Source organism: Jaculus jaculus, chromosome 1, assembly GCF_020740685.1.
Source record: "Jaculus jaculus isolate mJacJac1 chromosome 1, mJacJac1.mat.Y.cur, whole genome shotgun sequence".
Taxonomy (NCBI): Eukaryota; Metazoa; Chordata; class Mammalia; order Rodentia; family Dipodidae; genus Jaculus; species Jaculus jaculus.
In genome coordinates, this window is record NC_059102.1 from 42729484 (window position 1) to 42747854 (window position 18371).

At 40.8% G+C, this 18371-nt stretch overlaps 1 protein-coding gene across 2 annotated transcripts in view; it reads right to left on the reverse strand.

Annotated features, from left to right (window-relative positions):
- Window positions 1-175: 175 nt before the first annotated feature.
- The window catches only part of Exoc6 (exocyst complex component 6), a 192708-nt gene continuing 174512 nt past the window's right edge, over window positions 176-18371 (reverse strand). For both annotated transcript variants that reach the window (XM_045141871.1, XM_045141870.1), the window contains 2 exons: window positions 3133-3245; window positions 176-1326 (listed from right to left, as the gene is read on the reverse strand). In XM_045141871.1, the coding sequence (XP_044997806.1) occupies window positions 1194-1326; window positions 3133-3245 (246 nt within the window). In that variant the 3' untranslated portion in view covers window positions 176-1193. The remainder of the gene's footprint in view (window positions 1327-3132; window positions 3246-18371) is intronic.

The following is an 18371-nucleotide window of genomic DNA, read 5'->3' on the forward strand; positions in this document are numbered from 1 at the left end:
CCTGACCTGAAGAACTACCATAAATTCTGCGCAACATTTTCTAATGTACAATACTTTCTTAATGAGAGTGTTCTTGTTTGGTGTCACTCCTAGTCTAATAACCAGGGAATACTATGCCTGCTCTGGAGTAGGCAGTTTCGGGTGAGCAGCTCTGGGTAGACAACACAGCAATGCATTCTCAACAACTCGCTCAACCTTTTAATGTTTCATCACACAAATCAAGAGATGTAAACACAGTTCTTTACACTTATTTTACAATCAGGTACAGATAGACCTACAGAGATAGAGAATGTGAAGAGAGCATTTCAGCATAAACACTATATATAAGGGTGGGATTTACATTGCTAAAGGAAATGCACATTTGCTGTAGAGTCTCACAGGTCAGCTGATTTGGTTTCCAGAGTGAGAGCAGAGCACAGGAAGCTTGTGATGACCTCATTATACAGAACACCTGAAGCCCGTAGTCCCTTCAACCGCCCTCTCATTACATTAATCCTCTAAAATCAACAATGGGGTTAGCTACAAGAAATACAGGCAGGAATATTAATAACTTCAATGAACACAAGCAACACTACATGTTGATAAAATGCCAAACCTTTTTGTCATATTCAGAACAATTAAATTAAATGGAACCACCCATATAGCACAAACTCTCACCAAGTTACATTTGATTTCAGGAGCTTTGAAGATTTGTGTATTTACCCTCAGAATCAACAGAACTAAAAATTTAGATGACTTAAAATCACACTGAGGTGAAAATAAAGGCTAAACATCCAAAAATGAACTGTGAAATACTCCCATACCAGACATGACTGCATTCCAAAACTGTACACGGAAGCAAAAACTGCTCATTCAAGTTTAAATAGAAAAAAATACTTATAAGTAGACACATGAGTTTTTCTAATGTATTTACAATCAGTTTCATATACAATTTTTATTTGATTTATATGTTACAGTTTTGCCTTCCCCAGAAAGTGAAAAAAATTAATGTCACATTTTGTATATAAAATAGTATTCAATTATTTAAAAATCCATACAAATATTTGTTACTATTTCTTGCTTAAGCCCTCATCAGTGTATTTTTTCTACTGTAGTTTTGAATTCTATAAACAAATCCCTGCATCCTGAGCTGGGCTTGATGGGAGATTAGTGCTCAGTCACGGGTCTGATGTCCAGGAGTGCAAGCGATGACCCTATGTGTGCTGGGACATACCATTCACCAAGCTTCTCAGCTGCTTCACAACTGTCTCTATCAACTTCTGTCTGTCTCGGTCATTCTTCCTGAACTGAGCAAATATGTTGTTCTTTTTGCTAGTATCTTTCATCCTAGAAACACATATGAATAAAAAAAGTTACAAAAGGAAGGAAATTAAGCCCAGAGTAATGATGTACATCTTCAATCCTAGCACTGTGAGTTCAAGGCCAGCATGAGACTACATAGTAAATTCCAAGTCAGCCTAGGCTAGAGAGAGACCCTACCTCAAAAAAATGGAAAAAAAAAAAAGAAGAAGATTAAAATCTATACTGTCACAAGAAAAAAGTGTGCATGCTGTGACTTATCTAACCCTGATCCTGTGCTTGACACACACACTTCAAAGAAAAGTCTAATGAAGTTATAGATACAGAAATGCTCAAGACCAGCAGCTTTAATTTTATAATTTATATGCAGTATTATTTTTACAATAGCACATTAACCTAAAACAAGCTGTTTTCAACTATATTTATATATATATTATATATTTATGTTTTCTAATATTAACCCATACACTATGTTAAAATACCTTTATAGGCTCTAGAAATTAAAGTCATAGTGAGACTATGTGAAAGTAAAATTATCATCAGAAAATTTTAAATTGCAATTTTTAAAAAACTGAAATGTTATTGCCTCAGTGGTATTTCATGGCATTATAACATAAATTTATATTAATTTTAAACAGCTCCCTTTTTCCTTTCAAATATAACACAGACACTTTAAAATGTGGGAAAACAACATATGATCTTAATTTAAAATTTGTATAATTTAATAGTGAAACTTTAAACAAAATATGATTGAGTAAAGAAAAATCTGGCTAAGTAATGAGAAAAGGAATACCCCAGTTTCTGGTTAGCTACACCAATCAAGTTACCTCACTTTTTACAATATAATTTTTTCCCATTATTTCTCTACATGCAAACAATCCAACATTCATATAGCACTGGTGGCAAACATTCTAATTCCTGGCCATATTTTACAAAGTATCTTCTTTCCAGTATAGTTTGTATGCTTGTCTGTCTGTCTATTTTTAAAAGCAGCTTCAGCAGCTGGTTGGGTAGGCACACCTTTAAACCCAGGACTTGGGAGGCAAAGGTAAGAAGATCACTGGAGTTCGAGGCCACCCTGAAACTCCATTGGGAATTCCAGGTCAGCCTGGGCTACAGTGAGACCCTACCTTGAAAGAAAAAAAAAAAAAAGTAGCTTCAGTTCTTATTTCTACAGTACACATTTCCCCCAGCGCTGAGGATGAACCAGGCTCCAGTAGGCACTAGTCAAGCACTCTGTCAGTGTGCTATATCCTCCACTCTTATGTGAACATATTTCTAAGGGAAATTACATTTGAAAAGTTCAGGATATAATAGAAAAAATGTCTTGTTCACATCAATAAAACATCAATTCTGAAATGTAAAAGAGAAACTTATCTTTTGGTCATAAAATGGACTGTTTGCCATTATTTGTTTTGTTCTGTTTTTCTGGGACAATCTCACTTTGTAGCCTATGTTGGCCTCAAACTGATGATTGTCCAGGGTCTGCCTCCCAAGCGCTAGGATGACAAACACAGCCAGGTTGGACTGGGCTCTTAAACTCTATCTAGACTCTTGTTTTCTGTTTTGTTTTGTTTTTTTGTTTTTGTTTTTGGTTTTTCAAGGTAAGGTCTCACTCTAGCTCAGGCTGGCCTGGATTTCACTATGTAGTCTCAGGGTGGCCTCAAACTTATGGCGATCATCCTTCCTCTGCCTCCTGAGTACTGGGATCAAGGCATGTGCCACCATGCCTGGCTAGATATTTATTTTTAAAAGACATTTCTAGTTCTCCACTTTGCCTCTGAATCAAAGCCTGCTGAAATATACCCCAAACAGTTTTCAGAGGATACTCACTTCTCCAAAAGAGTAAGGGCTGTGTTTGGATTCACTCGAAGGTACTTAGAAGCTGGCTGTCCATAATCAGCTAGGTAAGTAGACCAATCCCACACCATAAACAGGTCGAGGAGCTGAGGATGCCAGAGAAAATACTGCGTCATCATTTGGCTATTTACCCATATATAAACCGAGTATCTGATATTCTTGGTCCATTTCCATATGATTTCTTAGAAAAAAATTAAATAAGGAAATTCATTTTCAAACTTCACTAATTGGTCTTTATACTCAAAATAGCATATCTTTTCCTTTAAAATTGCAAGGATTGTCAATAGTTGCATTTACTCTATAATTCTAATAAAATAATCTCATAATTATATTAACACCTGTGCTGATGTTTAGAGATTTTATCTTTACACACTGTTGACTCAGTACTCAATAAGGGTCAGTGCTACCAACTGTAAAAGAATGGAGAAGCATTTTTTTTTCCCCTTAGAGGTATGTTTACCTTTCAAAGAAGCTGTTTACATTCAGACTTTTCTAAAGTAATTTAAACCAAAAGCTCAGATAATTTCAATTAAGTGCATTAAACAACTTCTGTTGGATTCTCTGTGGTGAAAGATCCTCAGTAGTATTATGAAATAAGGGCTTCAGGATCTGTCCTGTTAACTCTAGGCAATCATTTTGTGTAAACAAACAACAACAACAAAAAGAAATCCTCTTGTTTCCCATAGCATCTTAAAATTGACTATTTGCTTTATAAACTCCAGAGAGAATCACTGTCAAATATGGTCGTAATCTTTTAAAAGCAATGCCAGGCCTAAACCAAAGCACCAAACCCCTTATCCAACTTTAAAGCCCTAATCCCCTTTAAGCCATTTAAAGCCAACTTCCTATTCCTATCCCCATCTGAATTGTTTCAGAAAGCTAGATGCTTTACTTACTATTTCCTTTACTTATTATTTCCTTTAGTTTTATTCTTTCTGAAAACTTACTTTATAAGTAAGAGCTCTACTAGTTTTGCTTTCAAATGAAGAAATTGCATTTACTCATGGGATACCTATGTGGTCCCAATAACTGTAAGATGAATAGAAATTCTAGGGTGGTTAAAGCAACCCAAATAAAGTTTAGGAGAAGCTACTTTGTCCCTAGCAAAGGGAACTAGTTTGACTCTTTTTTCTCTCCCCAATTTGAAACTATTAATATAGACTCTTCCAAAAGGTGGGAAATGCTATATTGAAAATATTAATATATTAGAATATTAATTACTAGTAGTTTACTGTCAGACAACAAAACATTCTATGCCTGCCAAAAGATAAAACACTGAGGCAGTATCTATAATGAGGCAAAACCAAGACCATACTGTCTGAAAAAGAATGGAAACTTATGTGTAATGTTTGACTGCTATTTGGCAGCAAGCAAACTTCCCTTCTTTTCTCAGGACAGAAGGTTGCTGTCATCTGCCAGGACGGTGAGGGCACAGAAGTGCAGTTCCTCAGGAATGCCACTCTGCACTGGGCTTACAAAGCTAACCAGTAATCAGACTAACAGGAAACAGTAATAAAGGTAGACAAAACTTTATGCACTGGATAGTAATTGCTAACATTTTATCAGGTTGTAAAAAAATTAAAAACAGCCTAAATCTAAACATTAAGAAATGGGTGCCCACGATGTACGAGGCTTTGGGTTTAACCCTAGCATGGCAAGGAAAGGGAGGGGAGATAGAAGACAGAGAGAGAGATAGACAGAAGGGAGGGAGGAAAAGAGGCAGGAGGGAGAAAAGGAGGTAACAAAAGAGAGACAGAAGGGAAAGAAAGAGAAAGAAAGAAAAAGAGAGACAGACAGAAGGGAGGGAAATGAGAGGTAAAGAAAGAAAAGGAGGAGTGGGGGAAGAGACACTAACTGGCAGAATACTAAGGCAGATATTTTTACCTGAGTATCATGTACTTAGTAACACAGAACATTAAATCACTTGGGAAGATGGCTGTGTGTTGCTACTTAATTATATTTTTAAATCCATTTAAAAAGCTGGGCGTGGTGGCACACACCTTTAATCCAGCAGTCAGGAAGCAGAGGGAGGATCGTAGTGAGTTTGAGGCCACCCTGAGAATACAGAGTGAATTCCAGGTCAGCCTGGACTAGACTGAAACCCTACCTCGAAAAACCAAAAAAGTAAAAATTAAAACATAATTTTTTTACATCTATTAAAAAAGACTGGAAGATAGCTGAGTGTGGTGGTGAATGCCTTTGATCCCAGCACTCAGGCGGCAGAGGTAGGAGGATCGCTGCAAGTTCAAGACCACTCTGAAACTATGTAGTGAATTCTAGATCAGTCTGGGCTAGAGTGAGACCCTACTTCGAAACACCACCACCACCAACAAAGGCTAGAAGGAAATTTGGAAATATGTTAAAAACAGTTGTTATTCTGTATTAAAGGCAATTTATTCATTTTCATAATATTCTACAATAGACGTGTTAATACTATACTTAAAAAGAGCATTTATGGTGGGCAACTGTTGGTTAGGAAGACCCATGAGGTCCTTAAAACAAAGGTCATTGCCAAATCATCTGGTTACCTGCCAGAGCTAAAACACAAGATCCTATTGCTGAAGATACCACAAGCCCCAGTCATAGGACACTGAGAGACGATGCTGGAACTGAGAGGGCAGCCATTCCCTCCTGGCTAGCCCTCAAAGCACTGAAGTGCTATGGGAGCTGCTGGGGGATAATGTCACTAACAGCATGAATAAGCATGAGATCCTGCAAGCTATGAAATCAGTTGGGCAAGAAGAAACACCTGTGCAATAGTGGCACACGACCCATGCAGATAACCAACTGTTCTCAATTTGGACATGAGGCCCACTCCATGGGAAAGAAATCATACCTGGTACTGAGAACTCCTAGACTCCAGAAACTCCCACTGCTCTCTGGCTAAGAAGAGTGGGAATATATACATCAGTAAATTTCTCAAGTATGCTTATTTCATTTAATCCAAGCTGCTCTCACTGTTGGTTGCAGAATCTGTTTTATTTTACCGATGGCAGAGAATACTGGGGAGATACAAGATCCATCAATATGACAAGAAAAGATAGCCAACCGGCCACCATGAGATGTGTCATCTCTATCACATCTGTTTGGGCCCAGGAGACATTGAAGAGAAAGCACTGACACAAGTACTTCTCTTACTGCTAGCCTGACAACCAGCTCCAGGAAGATGGCAACATGCACTGTGGTCACTCAAAATTCAGCAAAGCAGAAATCCAGAGGCAACAGAGAGATCCACACTAAATCAGGCTGCTAACACGCCTGTCTTGGCTCAGGGAACACTGTGGAAGAGGGAGTGGATTATAAGGGCCACAGGGTGGGTAGGAAAATCCTGAGACACAACCACTCCACATAGACTGACTTCATGACTCTCATGACCCTACAGTTAATACCAGTAACTCCACTGAGGAGGGCCCTCAGTGCAATGGGAACAAGGGAGGGGATGTATAAGAGTATAACCATTTTTTAAAAAATAAAATATATCAAACATAGCATTTATGGCTCAGAAGAAGACTCAATTGTTAGAGGCAATTGCTTACAAAATCTGTGTCAAAGTTCAGTTCCCCAACAACCACATAAAGCCAGACACAAAAGTTGCACAATTATCTAGTGTTCATTTACAGTGAGTAGTAAGAGACCCTAGAAACCCCTATACACACAATAAATAAATTTTAAAATAGCATTTATCTGTTAAAATAAATTCCAATAATGAATAGCCTTTACACAGTTGTCAGCCAAAGCTTCCTTCCTCTTTCACTTCCACAAGTAAATGTGACTGTGCACAGTCAGCAGAAAGCCAATCACTTAATATATTGGCTGTAACTAGCCTTTATTTCCAAAATGCATTAGCCATGTGACCTTCGGGGATGTGGAAGAGCAAGAGGTCTTTAAATGATGCCCCGTCTTAGGTTGAAAGAAGAAAATTATTTATTGAAATAAAACTCACACCACTTCCAAACTGTGAACACAGAATAGATTTTTCTACAGCACAGAAACAGTCTTTCCTAGACAGAGAAATATGATGCTTACAAGCTTTTACACACAGTCAGACATCACATGCAAGTTTTTCATATGAAAAACTCATTGCAAATCACTAGAAATCAGAAGAAGCATAAAATTTCACATACCTGCACACAGGTAAACAAACCTGAGCTATGTTTCACGTTGACATTTTACAAAAATATAGATTATGGCACTCGGGAGATGACTCAGTGATTAAATGCACTTGCTTACAAGTTTGCTGGCCTGAGTTCAACCCTCCTCAGCACCTACATAAAGGCAGAAATGAAGTGGCCCACATATCTGTGATCCTAAAGGGCCTGTGGCAATGGGAAGAGCCAGGAAAATCCAGTAGCTTGTGAGCCAACTAGACTGGTGCACACAGTAGTAAAACAAGAGAGACCTCGTCTCAAAAGAAGCTGAGAGAAGAGCACAAATCCCCTGCTGTTGTCCGCTGAACTCCACGTACATGTGTGCTCATTCAACAAATACACACAAATAAATAGATAAGTAAGTGAAAGTACATTTCATGTAACATCTATAGACTTTTGCAGAAACCTACAATAAAGTTTAAGGAATGTATTGCCAATGCCAAAGATACACATAAAATTAATTTAGTCATTCAATAAATATTTACAGCCTACTTACAAAGTGCTATATACTCTCTTAGGCACCAAAGGACAAGACAGAAACTAGACAATGTCCCTTTCCTCAAGGAGTTTTCATTAAAGTGGTGGCATAATTAAGAAAGAAGTAAGTAATAGTTTGATATTAACATGAGGAAATTGCTTTTAAAGACCACTAGTCACAGCCAGGTGTAGTGGCGCATGCCTTTAATCCCAGCACTTGGGAGGCAGAGGTAGGAGGATCGCCAGGAGTTCAAGGCTACCCTGAGACTACATAGTGAATTCCAGGTCAGCCTGAGCTAGAGTGAGACCACCCTCCCACCTTGAAAAACCAAACCACACCAAAACAAAACAAAACAAAACCAAAAAAGACTACTAGTCACTTAAAATTCTAATAATTTAAACTCTGGTATCACAGAAAGAAGTTTAAAGTAGAGTTAAGATAGAAACCACTGACTGCTTGATATTACTCTGTCTCTGAACATAATGGCTGAACGTGTCCCAAAGAATCTATGCATGTAGGAATGACAGGATCAGCAAGCATGCTGATGGCATGCTCAGATTTCTCCCTTCCATGTACACAATAACTTTTCTTTTTTTAAAAAAAATTTATTTTATTTTATTTTTATCTTTTCACAATTTTTATTAACATTTTCCATGACTGTAAAAAATATCCCATGTTAATACCCTCTCCTCCCCAATAACTTTTCAAATGCACAGTAATGCTGGGATGAGTAAACATCTCCCAGGTTTTACTGGATATTAATAGAGAAGGTGGAGTCCTTAATGATTAGTGCATCAGGTACAATCACTGAGTAAAATGGTCTTCCCAGAGAAATCACCAACAATATTTTAGAATGGCTTACCAGTGCCCTTCATCTATAAAATAGGCCTTTTTTTTTTTTTAACCTGTCACAACACAGTTCTACTGAAGTGAAAGGGTTATAACTCAGGCCCAGGACTTTAGTGCAGAGCCCGATTTGCTCCTGTGCCAGGCCAGAGTTATGGACTGAGTTTGTCTTCACAGGTTACTATGCTTACTGCTCTAAACAAGCAGTGCATACCCTGGCCTTTCACTGGACGGCATCAAAAGAACATGATGGCTCCAGCATCAGATGTGAAGAGGAAGATGAGGTGTTGCCAGGAAACAGATAGTTTCACTCCACACCCATGGTCACTGCCTTGGGGACTGCCTCTTACAACTGGCCAGCTTTCACAGAATGCACTGTTTGAAATTTCAACCCCAATTGAAGAAAACCTGTCTATTTCAAGTTTTGTTTCCTTCAGGTGACAGGGGACAAAATATACATTTGTTATTAGTCATATAAACTCTTAATCTTGTAAAAAACCAGTAAGCCATGGTCCCAAAGGTGACTTTACTGTTTAACATACATACCTCAAGTTAAAAAATGTAGTACAAACATGAACAAAAACAAAAAATAAATCTCACCAGAGAATTTAAAAGCAACTTTATGAATACTTATTGAAGGATAAAGTTGATAATGAAAACTGGTATTAAGTTCTAAAAGTGAGTTTGTTCCAATAGTCAAGTAAAATAATTCTTTAAGTCCTTTTGGGAAGGAAGTGAAAGTATAGATCATATACAAATAAATAACAAAATAATGTGCTTTAGTTGTATCTCATCACAATTCATAAAATTACCTGAAATTAGTATCCCTTTTGCTCAGTAAGGATTCAAAAACACCCTTCAGAACAAATCCAAACATATCAAGTGGACTTATGCCAGTATTCGTGAGTGAGTTATGTCTCACTTCCTAGGTACTTCCTGTGTGTCCAGCAAACAAAAAGATCAGCTTAAGGAAAGAAAAGGTTTCATGGGTGGTCCCATTTATAAGCTCAAAATAGTTGAATCAGTGCAGAATCACAGAGGAATTCATTTGTGTCGACCCATTTAGCTTGCTGACAGCTTCCCATCCTATAGACTGGCTCCTAACCAACACCCAAGAAACTTGGGGTCTCAGACCTGTTGAGATCACTTTGTGCAAATGACACAAGGAATCTAGGCAGACTTAAAACCATTCTATGGAACTCTCAAAATGGCTTTTTGCATTTGGAAAACTGAACCCATAGTGCCAGGTCAATTTTTCCTTGAATCTGGGTTAGCTTTCTTTGTTTTGGGTCTTTTGGATTTTGCTTTTGAAGCACCTCAGGGGCAGTGACCCAAGACAGAAGATAAATAAAGTGAAGCCAACCTCAAGAGAAAAGCAATTGGGGATACATACCAGGTTTGCTTTTGTAAATGTGAACAGTGACCTGGGGCTCAGGTCAACCTTAGCCCCCAAGTTCCTTTTTCCAAACACTAAATCCACCTGGGACCTCAGGGTTGCTTTGCAGATTCCCAAAGTAAACCAGAAGATCATTTTTCCTTTGCCTCCAAGAAACAAAGCTGAGGCAAGGGTTCCTAGAGTGCTTTAGCCACTTAAACATCAATAGCACTCCCAAGCTCCATACAGCACTAAGTAAGAAATACTTTTCCTTCAAATGAGTCCTGAGTCATTAGCCATGGAGAACCCAAGAAAAAAAGGTCTTACTAAACTAGCAACACTGGTAGAAAATACAACTCCTTTTCCTAAATAAGTGGTAATCAAATTATGAGCTCCATATGCTCTTTAAAGAACATGGCAAACTAGATAAACACATAAGAGAATTTTAAACAGCAGCAAGTAGGAGCTTGGTCAAAAGCTACAGAAAAGGGGTTGGGAATGTAGTTTAGTTGGTAGATAACTTATGTATGAGACCTTGGGTTTAATCCCCAACACTACAGAAAACCTACACCTGTAATTCCAGCACTCAGAACATAGAAGCCGGATAATCAAGTTCAAGATCATCCTTGGCTATAGTGCAAGTTTGAGGGTAGCCTAGGCTACAAGAGAAGAAAAAACTATGAAGAAGTCAAACAATAGTGTTTTCTAGTCAAATCCTTTCATGCCTTCAAGTGTTAAAGGCTTTCATACTCCTTTCCCAAGCCTTCCCTCTTCAAATGTTCATCTGCCAAGTTTTCTGTGGATTCAATTTGCCTTGCCTGCTCTCATTTCCTGCATCTACCTTGTTTCCCAGTTGTGCAAGTCTAACCTCCCAAGTCTTTCTTGAATTCACCTTCTTCTCAGTTTCCATTCTCTCTACTACTGCCATCCTAGTTTAGAAGTCACAGTCACTCCTCTGGAGCTTTTGGTCCTGCCTGTCATCTCTGCCAATCTCTTCCAAGACACTAGGATCCACCAACCTCCATGCTGAGCTAGAGATTCAGCCATACAAAACTCATCTCACTACCTACTTGCTTAAAGTCTCTGATGCCTGCTCCCTAGATGTAATAAATAAATAAGGGCTGGGGAGATGGCTTATAGCGGTTAAAGCACTTGCCTACAAAGTCAAAGGACCCAGGTTCGATTCCCAAGACCTACGTAAGTCAGATGCACAAGGTGGTGCATGCATCTGGAGTTCGTTTGCAGTGGCTAGAGGCCCTGGTCCACCCATTTTCCCTCCCTCCCTCTCTCTTGTATATAAAAATAAATATATTTAAAAAACCAGGGCTGGAGAGATGGCTTAGCGGTTAAGCACTTGCCTGTGAAGCCTAAGGACCCTGGTTCGAGGCTTGGTTCCCCAGGTCCCACGTTAGCCAGAAGCACAAGGGGGCGCACGCGTCTGGAGTTTGTTTGCAGAGGCTGGAAGCCCTGGCGCGCCCATTCTCTCTCTCTCCCTCTATCTGTCTTTCTCTCTGTGTCTGTCGCTCTCAAATAAATAAATAAATAAAAATTTTAAAAAAAAACAAATGCATGCACCCAAATTTAAAAAAAAAATCTTTGAGGACTGGAGATATGGCTTAGCAGTTAGTTAGGAGCACTTTCTGTACAAAACTGAGGGCCTGAGGAGGCCTGGTTGACTACCCAAGTTAGAACCCCAGAACCCATGTAAGTATCTGTAACCTGAGTCCTGTAGGGGAGGAGAGTCCTGAAAATTGCCAGAGATCATGGAGAAAACAGCAAGCTCTGGGATCATTAAGAGATCCCAGCTCAAATAAGAAAGGACAGAAGGGATACCTGCTCGGCTGGCGTGGGAAGTGGGGCTCCCGGGTGGCAGCACTGCTGATGGTCATGGTGGAAGTTCAGCTTAAGGATTTCGCACTTCGGGATCACCGCCGGGCCATCCTGAGGAAGAGCGCCCACCCCCGTGAGCCCTAGGTGCCTCATGTCCAGGCCTGGGTTCGGTACCCAGGGGGGAGGACTCAACCACACTGGAGGTGGAACTGGGAAGGTGACTCGAATGGGATGGATAGGGTGGAAGACAGACGACGGGGACCTTGGGGTGACATACTGGGCCTGTCAGGCCTCCAAGTGTCTGTCTGGCATGCTGAGTCTCTGTAGTGCGGGAGATGGCTCCCAAGCCTGCTCCAGGCCTCTCGGACCCTGCCAGAACCCCCAAGACGCCTCAGTGAAGTCTGGGCTATTTCAGCCACCCCAGGGGCCAGGAACACTTGGATTAGTCTGCGGGACACTTGGATTCATACGTTCATTTACCACAGGAACTAGCGGCCACAGTGTGCTCTTTGTGGGACCCACCTTAGCCTGCCCTTGTGGGGTGCATAGCCAGAAATTTACATTCAGGTCTCGTCTTCTGTCTCCCTGAAGCTCTAGAAAACTCGGTACACGTAGTAGGTACCCAATAAATGTATTATTATTATTATTTAAAAGAAAGGACAAAGGCCACTCGGACACTCCAAGTTCAGCTCCAACTACCGCAGATGAGCACTTCCTGCCATGTGGGTCCCACAAGGGCACATGCATGTGCATACACTGCACACACCTGCCGCACTGCAACGCACACACACATGCACACGCACACACACACAAACAAGCAATGAAAAACCTCTGAGCATTGAGAAGATAGCTCAGTTGGTGAAGTGCTTGCCTTGCAATCATGAAAACCTGAGCTGCATGCCAACCGCCCACATACAAATGCCAGGCATGGCTGTGCACCTCTGTAATAACAGCGCTGGAGAGGGGGAGGCGGGGATCCCTGGAGATTGCTCGCCAGCCATTCTAGCCTAATTCCAAAACAATGAGAGAAAATGTTTGCAAAAATAAAATAAAATAATGGTGCATGCCATCCCTGAGGAATGACAGCCTCCTTAAACAGGCACATACACGTGCAACTGAACACATGCACAGTACACATATGCAGCATTAAAAATGTGTCTCTGATGGGTAATCCCAAGGACTACATAAGCAAACTTAAAAAGGTTTCTGGGGCTGGAGAGATGGCTTAGTGATTTAAGTGTTTACCTGCAAAGCCTAAGGACCTAGGTTCAACTCCCCAGTACCCACATAAGCCAGATGTACAAGGTGGCACATGCTTCTGGAGTTCATTTGTAGCGGCTGGAAGTCCTGGTGTGTCCATTCATTCATTCTCGCTCTCCTTTCTTAAATAAATAAATAAATAATACATTTAAAAAACCAGGCTTCTGGGGCTGGAGAGATGGTTTACCAGTTAAGACACTTGCCTGCAAAGCCAAAGGACCCAGGTTTGATTCCCAGGACCTAAGTAAGCCAACTGTACAAGGTGACACATGCATCTGAAGTTCCTTTGCAGCAGCTGAAGGTCCTGATGTGCCCATTCATTCACTCATTCATTCAGTCATTCATTTTCTCTCTGCCTCTTTTTCTCAAACAAATAAAATAAAAGGTTTCTGATGTCTTAATTACTACTAGGTAAAATTCAAGTCCCTTAGTGTCTTGCACCTTCTCCAGGTCAATCTTTTGGCTCCCTCTCCTACTCTGAAAAATAAAGAACCACTCTCAGTTCTATTCCAAGCCCTGGTATGATGTTCTTCTTCCTGTGTGAAGTTCTTGTTCCCTCTTCTTCTAACTGTACTGTTTTTACTTATTCACAAAGCTTAAGCTTGGAAAAGCCTCTCCCAGGAAGCCTGCTCTGACCACTTTGCTGGGATTTGCTGCTCTTCCTGTGTGTTCTCATAGTACCTTCCACATAGCTCTATCACAGTGTTTTTCTGTTAAGAACCCAACATTGGGCTGGAGAGATGGCTTAGCGGTTAAGCACTTGCCTGTGAAGCCTAAGGACCCCAGTTCAAGGCTCGATTCCCCAGGACCCACGTTAGCCAGATGCACAAGGGGCCGCACGCGTCTGGAGTTCGTTTGCAGTGGCTGGAGGCCCTAGTGCACCCATTTTCTCTCTCACTGTCTATCTGCCTCTTTCTCTCTCTGTCTGCCACTCTCAAATAAATAAATTAAAATAAACAAAAAAAATTTAAAAGAAGAATCCAACATCAATAATTTCTTGTTTAGCTTTTTTGCATGTGTATATATGTGTGGTGTGCATGCATATGCATATGTATGTTTTTTACATATGGAGGTCAGAGGTCAGCATGAGATGCCTCCTCAATTGCTCTCTTCCTGATTTTTTTAAATTTATTTTTTGTTTATTTTTATTTATTTGAGAGCAGCAGACAGAGAAAGAGGGAGACAGAGAGAGAATGGGCACACCAGGGCTTCCATCCACTGTAAACAACTCCAGATGTGTGTACCCCCTTGTGCATCTGGCTAATGTGGGTCCTGGGGAATTGAACCAGGGTCCTTAGGCTTCATAGGCAAGTGCTTAACCATTAAGCAATCTCTCCAGCCCTCCTCCTAATTTTTTTAAATGGGCACACAAGGGCCTCTAGCCACTGCAAGCGAACTCCAGATGCATGTGCCACCATGTGCATTTGGCTTACGTGGGACCTGGAGAATCGAACCTTAGGTTTCACAGGCATGTACCTTAACCCCTAAGCCATCTCTCCAGCCCTCTCCTCCTGATTTTTGATACAGGGTTTTTCTCACTGAACCCAGAGCTAACGAATTCCACTAGACTAGCTTGTCAGCAATCCCCAAGGATCCCATCTCTGACTCACAAGCACTAGGGCTGTGACTATGTACCATCACTCCTGCCATGACATGGGTGCTGGCCATCCAAGTCAGGTCCTCGCGCTCGTGTGGCATTGCTTTCACTCCCAATTCCTTTTCCTTGGAACAATTCCTGGCTTTCCTAGCCCTTGTCTCTTTCCAATATCCCAGCAGCTGAGTTACCTTTTCTCCTCCTAGAACATGCTTTGTAAGAGTTTCAAGACTGATGACTTGTTTTGCTTAAGATTTGTATCTTCACAGTTGGCCTGAATACCTGGTATACAGTAGGTATGGACTAAGTGCTTGTTGAGACTGTAACCTTTTGACATGCAGGTCTATGTTCACAGTGAACTCCTACCTTACATATTAACAGTGTGGCTGTAATAATTTCCCTTAATAACTAAGGCATCTCTGAACTGTTAGTAATGTCTTAATATCGTTTTGAAGGCCGCAGTAGTCTATTTAATAGTTTATTTGTGATATAGAATGTACTAAAATATTTCATAACCAAAGCTTTGCCTCTGAGATTACCTTTGTTAATCAGTGGTGTCCATGTTAGCACACCAAATAAGCATTCTAGGTCATACATTTCATTTTCTGTCTAGATTCATTACATCACCTGCTATACTTATATAGTAGTTATGCAATAACTCCACCAATATTGCTTAAAGACTTGCAATACTTAAAAAAAATCAAACCTTTAAACTCCAGAGGTATTCCCTAGACTTAAAATTCTTCTGATGAGCCATTTTGCTTCATTAAATCTCTGAAGAAATAAAATATGTGTGTGTGAACTGACTTTAGAATAACTCAAATAATAAAAGAAGGCAATTTGGAGTTACCAATGAGGAGGGGGGATATGTTGACGTCTATACTCCAGCGTATACCAGATACTCTAACAAAAGAATAAAAGCTGGACATGGTGGTGCATGCCTTTGATCCCAGCACTCGGGAGGCAGAGGTAGGAGGATCACCATAAGTGTGTGGCCACCCTGAGACTACATAGTGAATTCCATGTCAACCTGGAACAGAGTGAGCCCCTACTTCGAAACATGTCCCCCCCGCCGCCAAAAAAACAAACAAACAACATAAAAAACAAGCCAGACTAAGCTGAAGGCCTTTCTTCCTTCCTTCCTTTTTTTTTCTTTCTTTCCTTCTTTATATTCCATTATTTATTTATTTGACAGAGAATGGGGGAGAAAGAGAGAGAATGAGCACACCAGGGCCTCCAGCCACTGCAAACGAATTCCACACATATGCGCCACCTTGTACATCTGGCTAACATGGGTCCTAGGGAATCAAACCTGGGTCCTTTGGCTTTATAGGCAAATGCCTTAACTGCTAAGCCATCCCTCCAGCCTGCCTGATTGCTCGCTTGCTTTCTTCTTTTCTTTCTTTCTTTTTTGTTTGTTGTATTTTTTTTGAGGTAGCATTTTGCTCCAGGCTGACCTGGAATTCACTACGTAGTCTCAGGTGGTCTTGAACTCACAATCCTACCTCTGCCTCCAAAATGCTGGGATTAAAGGCATGTGCCACCACGCCCAGCTCTGGATGCTTCTTTATAGTTTAACTGTTAAGAAAAAAAAAAGGTTGGGGAGAGAATAACTAGATTTTCAAATCTGAAAGAATCTCAGTGGGTATTCTCTGCTAACCTTTGCTCTGCACAGAGGCTAATGGCTGTAACTTAAAACAAATGAGGTGCTGGGGGCTGGAGGGATGGCTTAGCTGTTAAGATGTTTGCCTGCAAAGCCAAAGGACCCAGGTTCGATTGCTTAGGACCCACGTTAGCCAGATGCATAAGGGGATGCACGTGTCTGGAGTTCATTTGTAGTGGCTAAAGGCCCTGGCGTACCCATTCTTATTCTTTTTCCCTCCCTCCCTCCCTCCCTCCCTCCCTCCCTCCCTCCCTCCCTCCCTCCCTCCCTCTCTCTCTCTCTCTCTCTCTCTCTCTCTCTCTCCCCTCTTTCTTTGCCAAACAAATAAATCTAAAATATTTTTTAAAAAATGAGGGGCTGGGCAGGTACCTCAGTGGATGAAGTACTTCCTGCACAACTCTGAGCGAGTTTGAATCCCCAGACCCCATGTAAGAGCCAGAAGCTACAGTGGGCTTCTGTAATCCCAGGGTACTTTACTGAGAAGGGAGGAAGAATCAATATAAAAGTTGTCCTCTGACTTCCAGCACACCCACACATACAAAATAAATGAATCTAAAACAATCAATCAAATGAAACAGATAATCCACTACCAAGGTTAATGTATATTTAATAAAATTAGTCACATATGTTTCACTCTAAAATTTAGTAAGTTAAGTAAGATTTGTAATTTGTCAGTATTATAAGTGTTGGGTCTGGTGTTAGAGAAGAAGAGCTAAGTTAAAATTAAAACTAAATACTTCAGACCCCAGAGGCATCTTGTCATTTATTTCTTAAAAATGGAACTCAGAGCTGGGAGTGGTGGCACATGCCTATGATCCCAGTTCTCAGGAAGCAAAGGCATAAGGATCATGCATTTGAGATCATCCTCAGACACAAGTTCCAAGCCTGCCAGGGCTATATATGGGGCCCTATCTCAAAAAACCCAAACCAGGAGGCTTAAAAGGGAGATCACCATGAGTTTGAGCCCACCCTGTGCTACAAAGTGAGTTCCAGGTCAGCCTGGGCTAGAGTAAGATCCCACCCCCAAAAATCAAAACAAAAATGTGGAACTCAGCCTATCTTAGCCCTTACAAGGAATCTCTGGGGTGGAATAATGGACTGGATTTCAGACTACTATCTCACTGTTAGGCTGAGAAAAGGTCAGACAACCTTGGAGTTCAGAAGGAATGTAAAGTGAGTTACACTAAACACATAGCATGGTGGAGATAAGGAAAACAGTGTTCTTTACAGTCTCTTAAAAAGAAAGAGTATTGGGCTGGAGAGATCGTTTAGCAGTTAAGCACTTGCCTGTGAAGCCTAAGGACCCTGGTTCGAGGTTCGGTTTCCCAGGACCCACGTTAGCCAGATGCACATGCGTCTGGAGTTCGTTTACAGTGGACAGAGGCCCTGGCACGCCCACTCTCTCTCTCTGCCTTTTTCTCTCTCTGTGTATCGCTCTCAAATAAATAAATAAAAATAAACAAAAAATCAAAAATCGAAAGAATATTATGGCTGGGGGTAGAACACAGTGGTCAAGCATCCACCGGGCATGCATGTGCACACATACTCATAAATGCTTCATTTTGGTAAGTACTGATATTTAAGGGGAATTGCATTCTCAGCCATTTCTTTCAAATTTTATAATAGATTTTATAATCTTTATTTAAGCAATTAAAATGTGGTTTTAGGGCTAAAGAGATGGCTTAGCAGTTAAGGCACTGGCCAGCAAAGCCTGAGGACCCATGTTCGAATCTCCACTTATTACCACTTGTTAGCTTATCAAAATAGATTGAAAGCACAGGGATGTAAACAATATCAGAAAAATCAAGCTAACAGAGGGTACAATACCCTTACCTGGACCCCACAGAGAGGAAAATACAACTGTAATGGGGATAGCCCCACGGACCTGTCATCTGATCACCTGGTGAGTCAAGGAACTGACAGAGAAGTCCTGATGATTTCCCCAGGAGTTTATTTAGCTTGGTCTCCAATGTAAACAGGACTGACTGAAATGACCATGCACTTCAGAGGAAGGACTC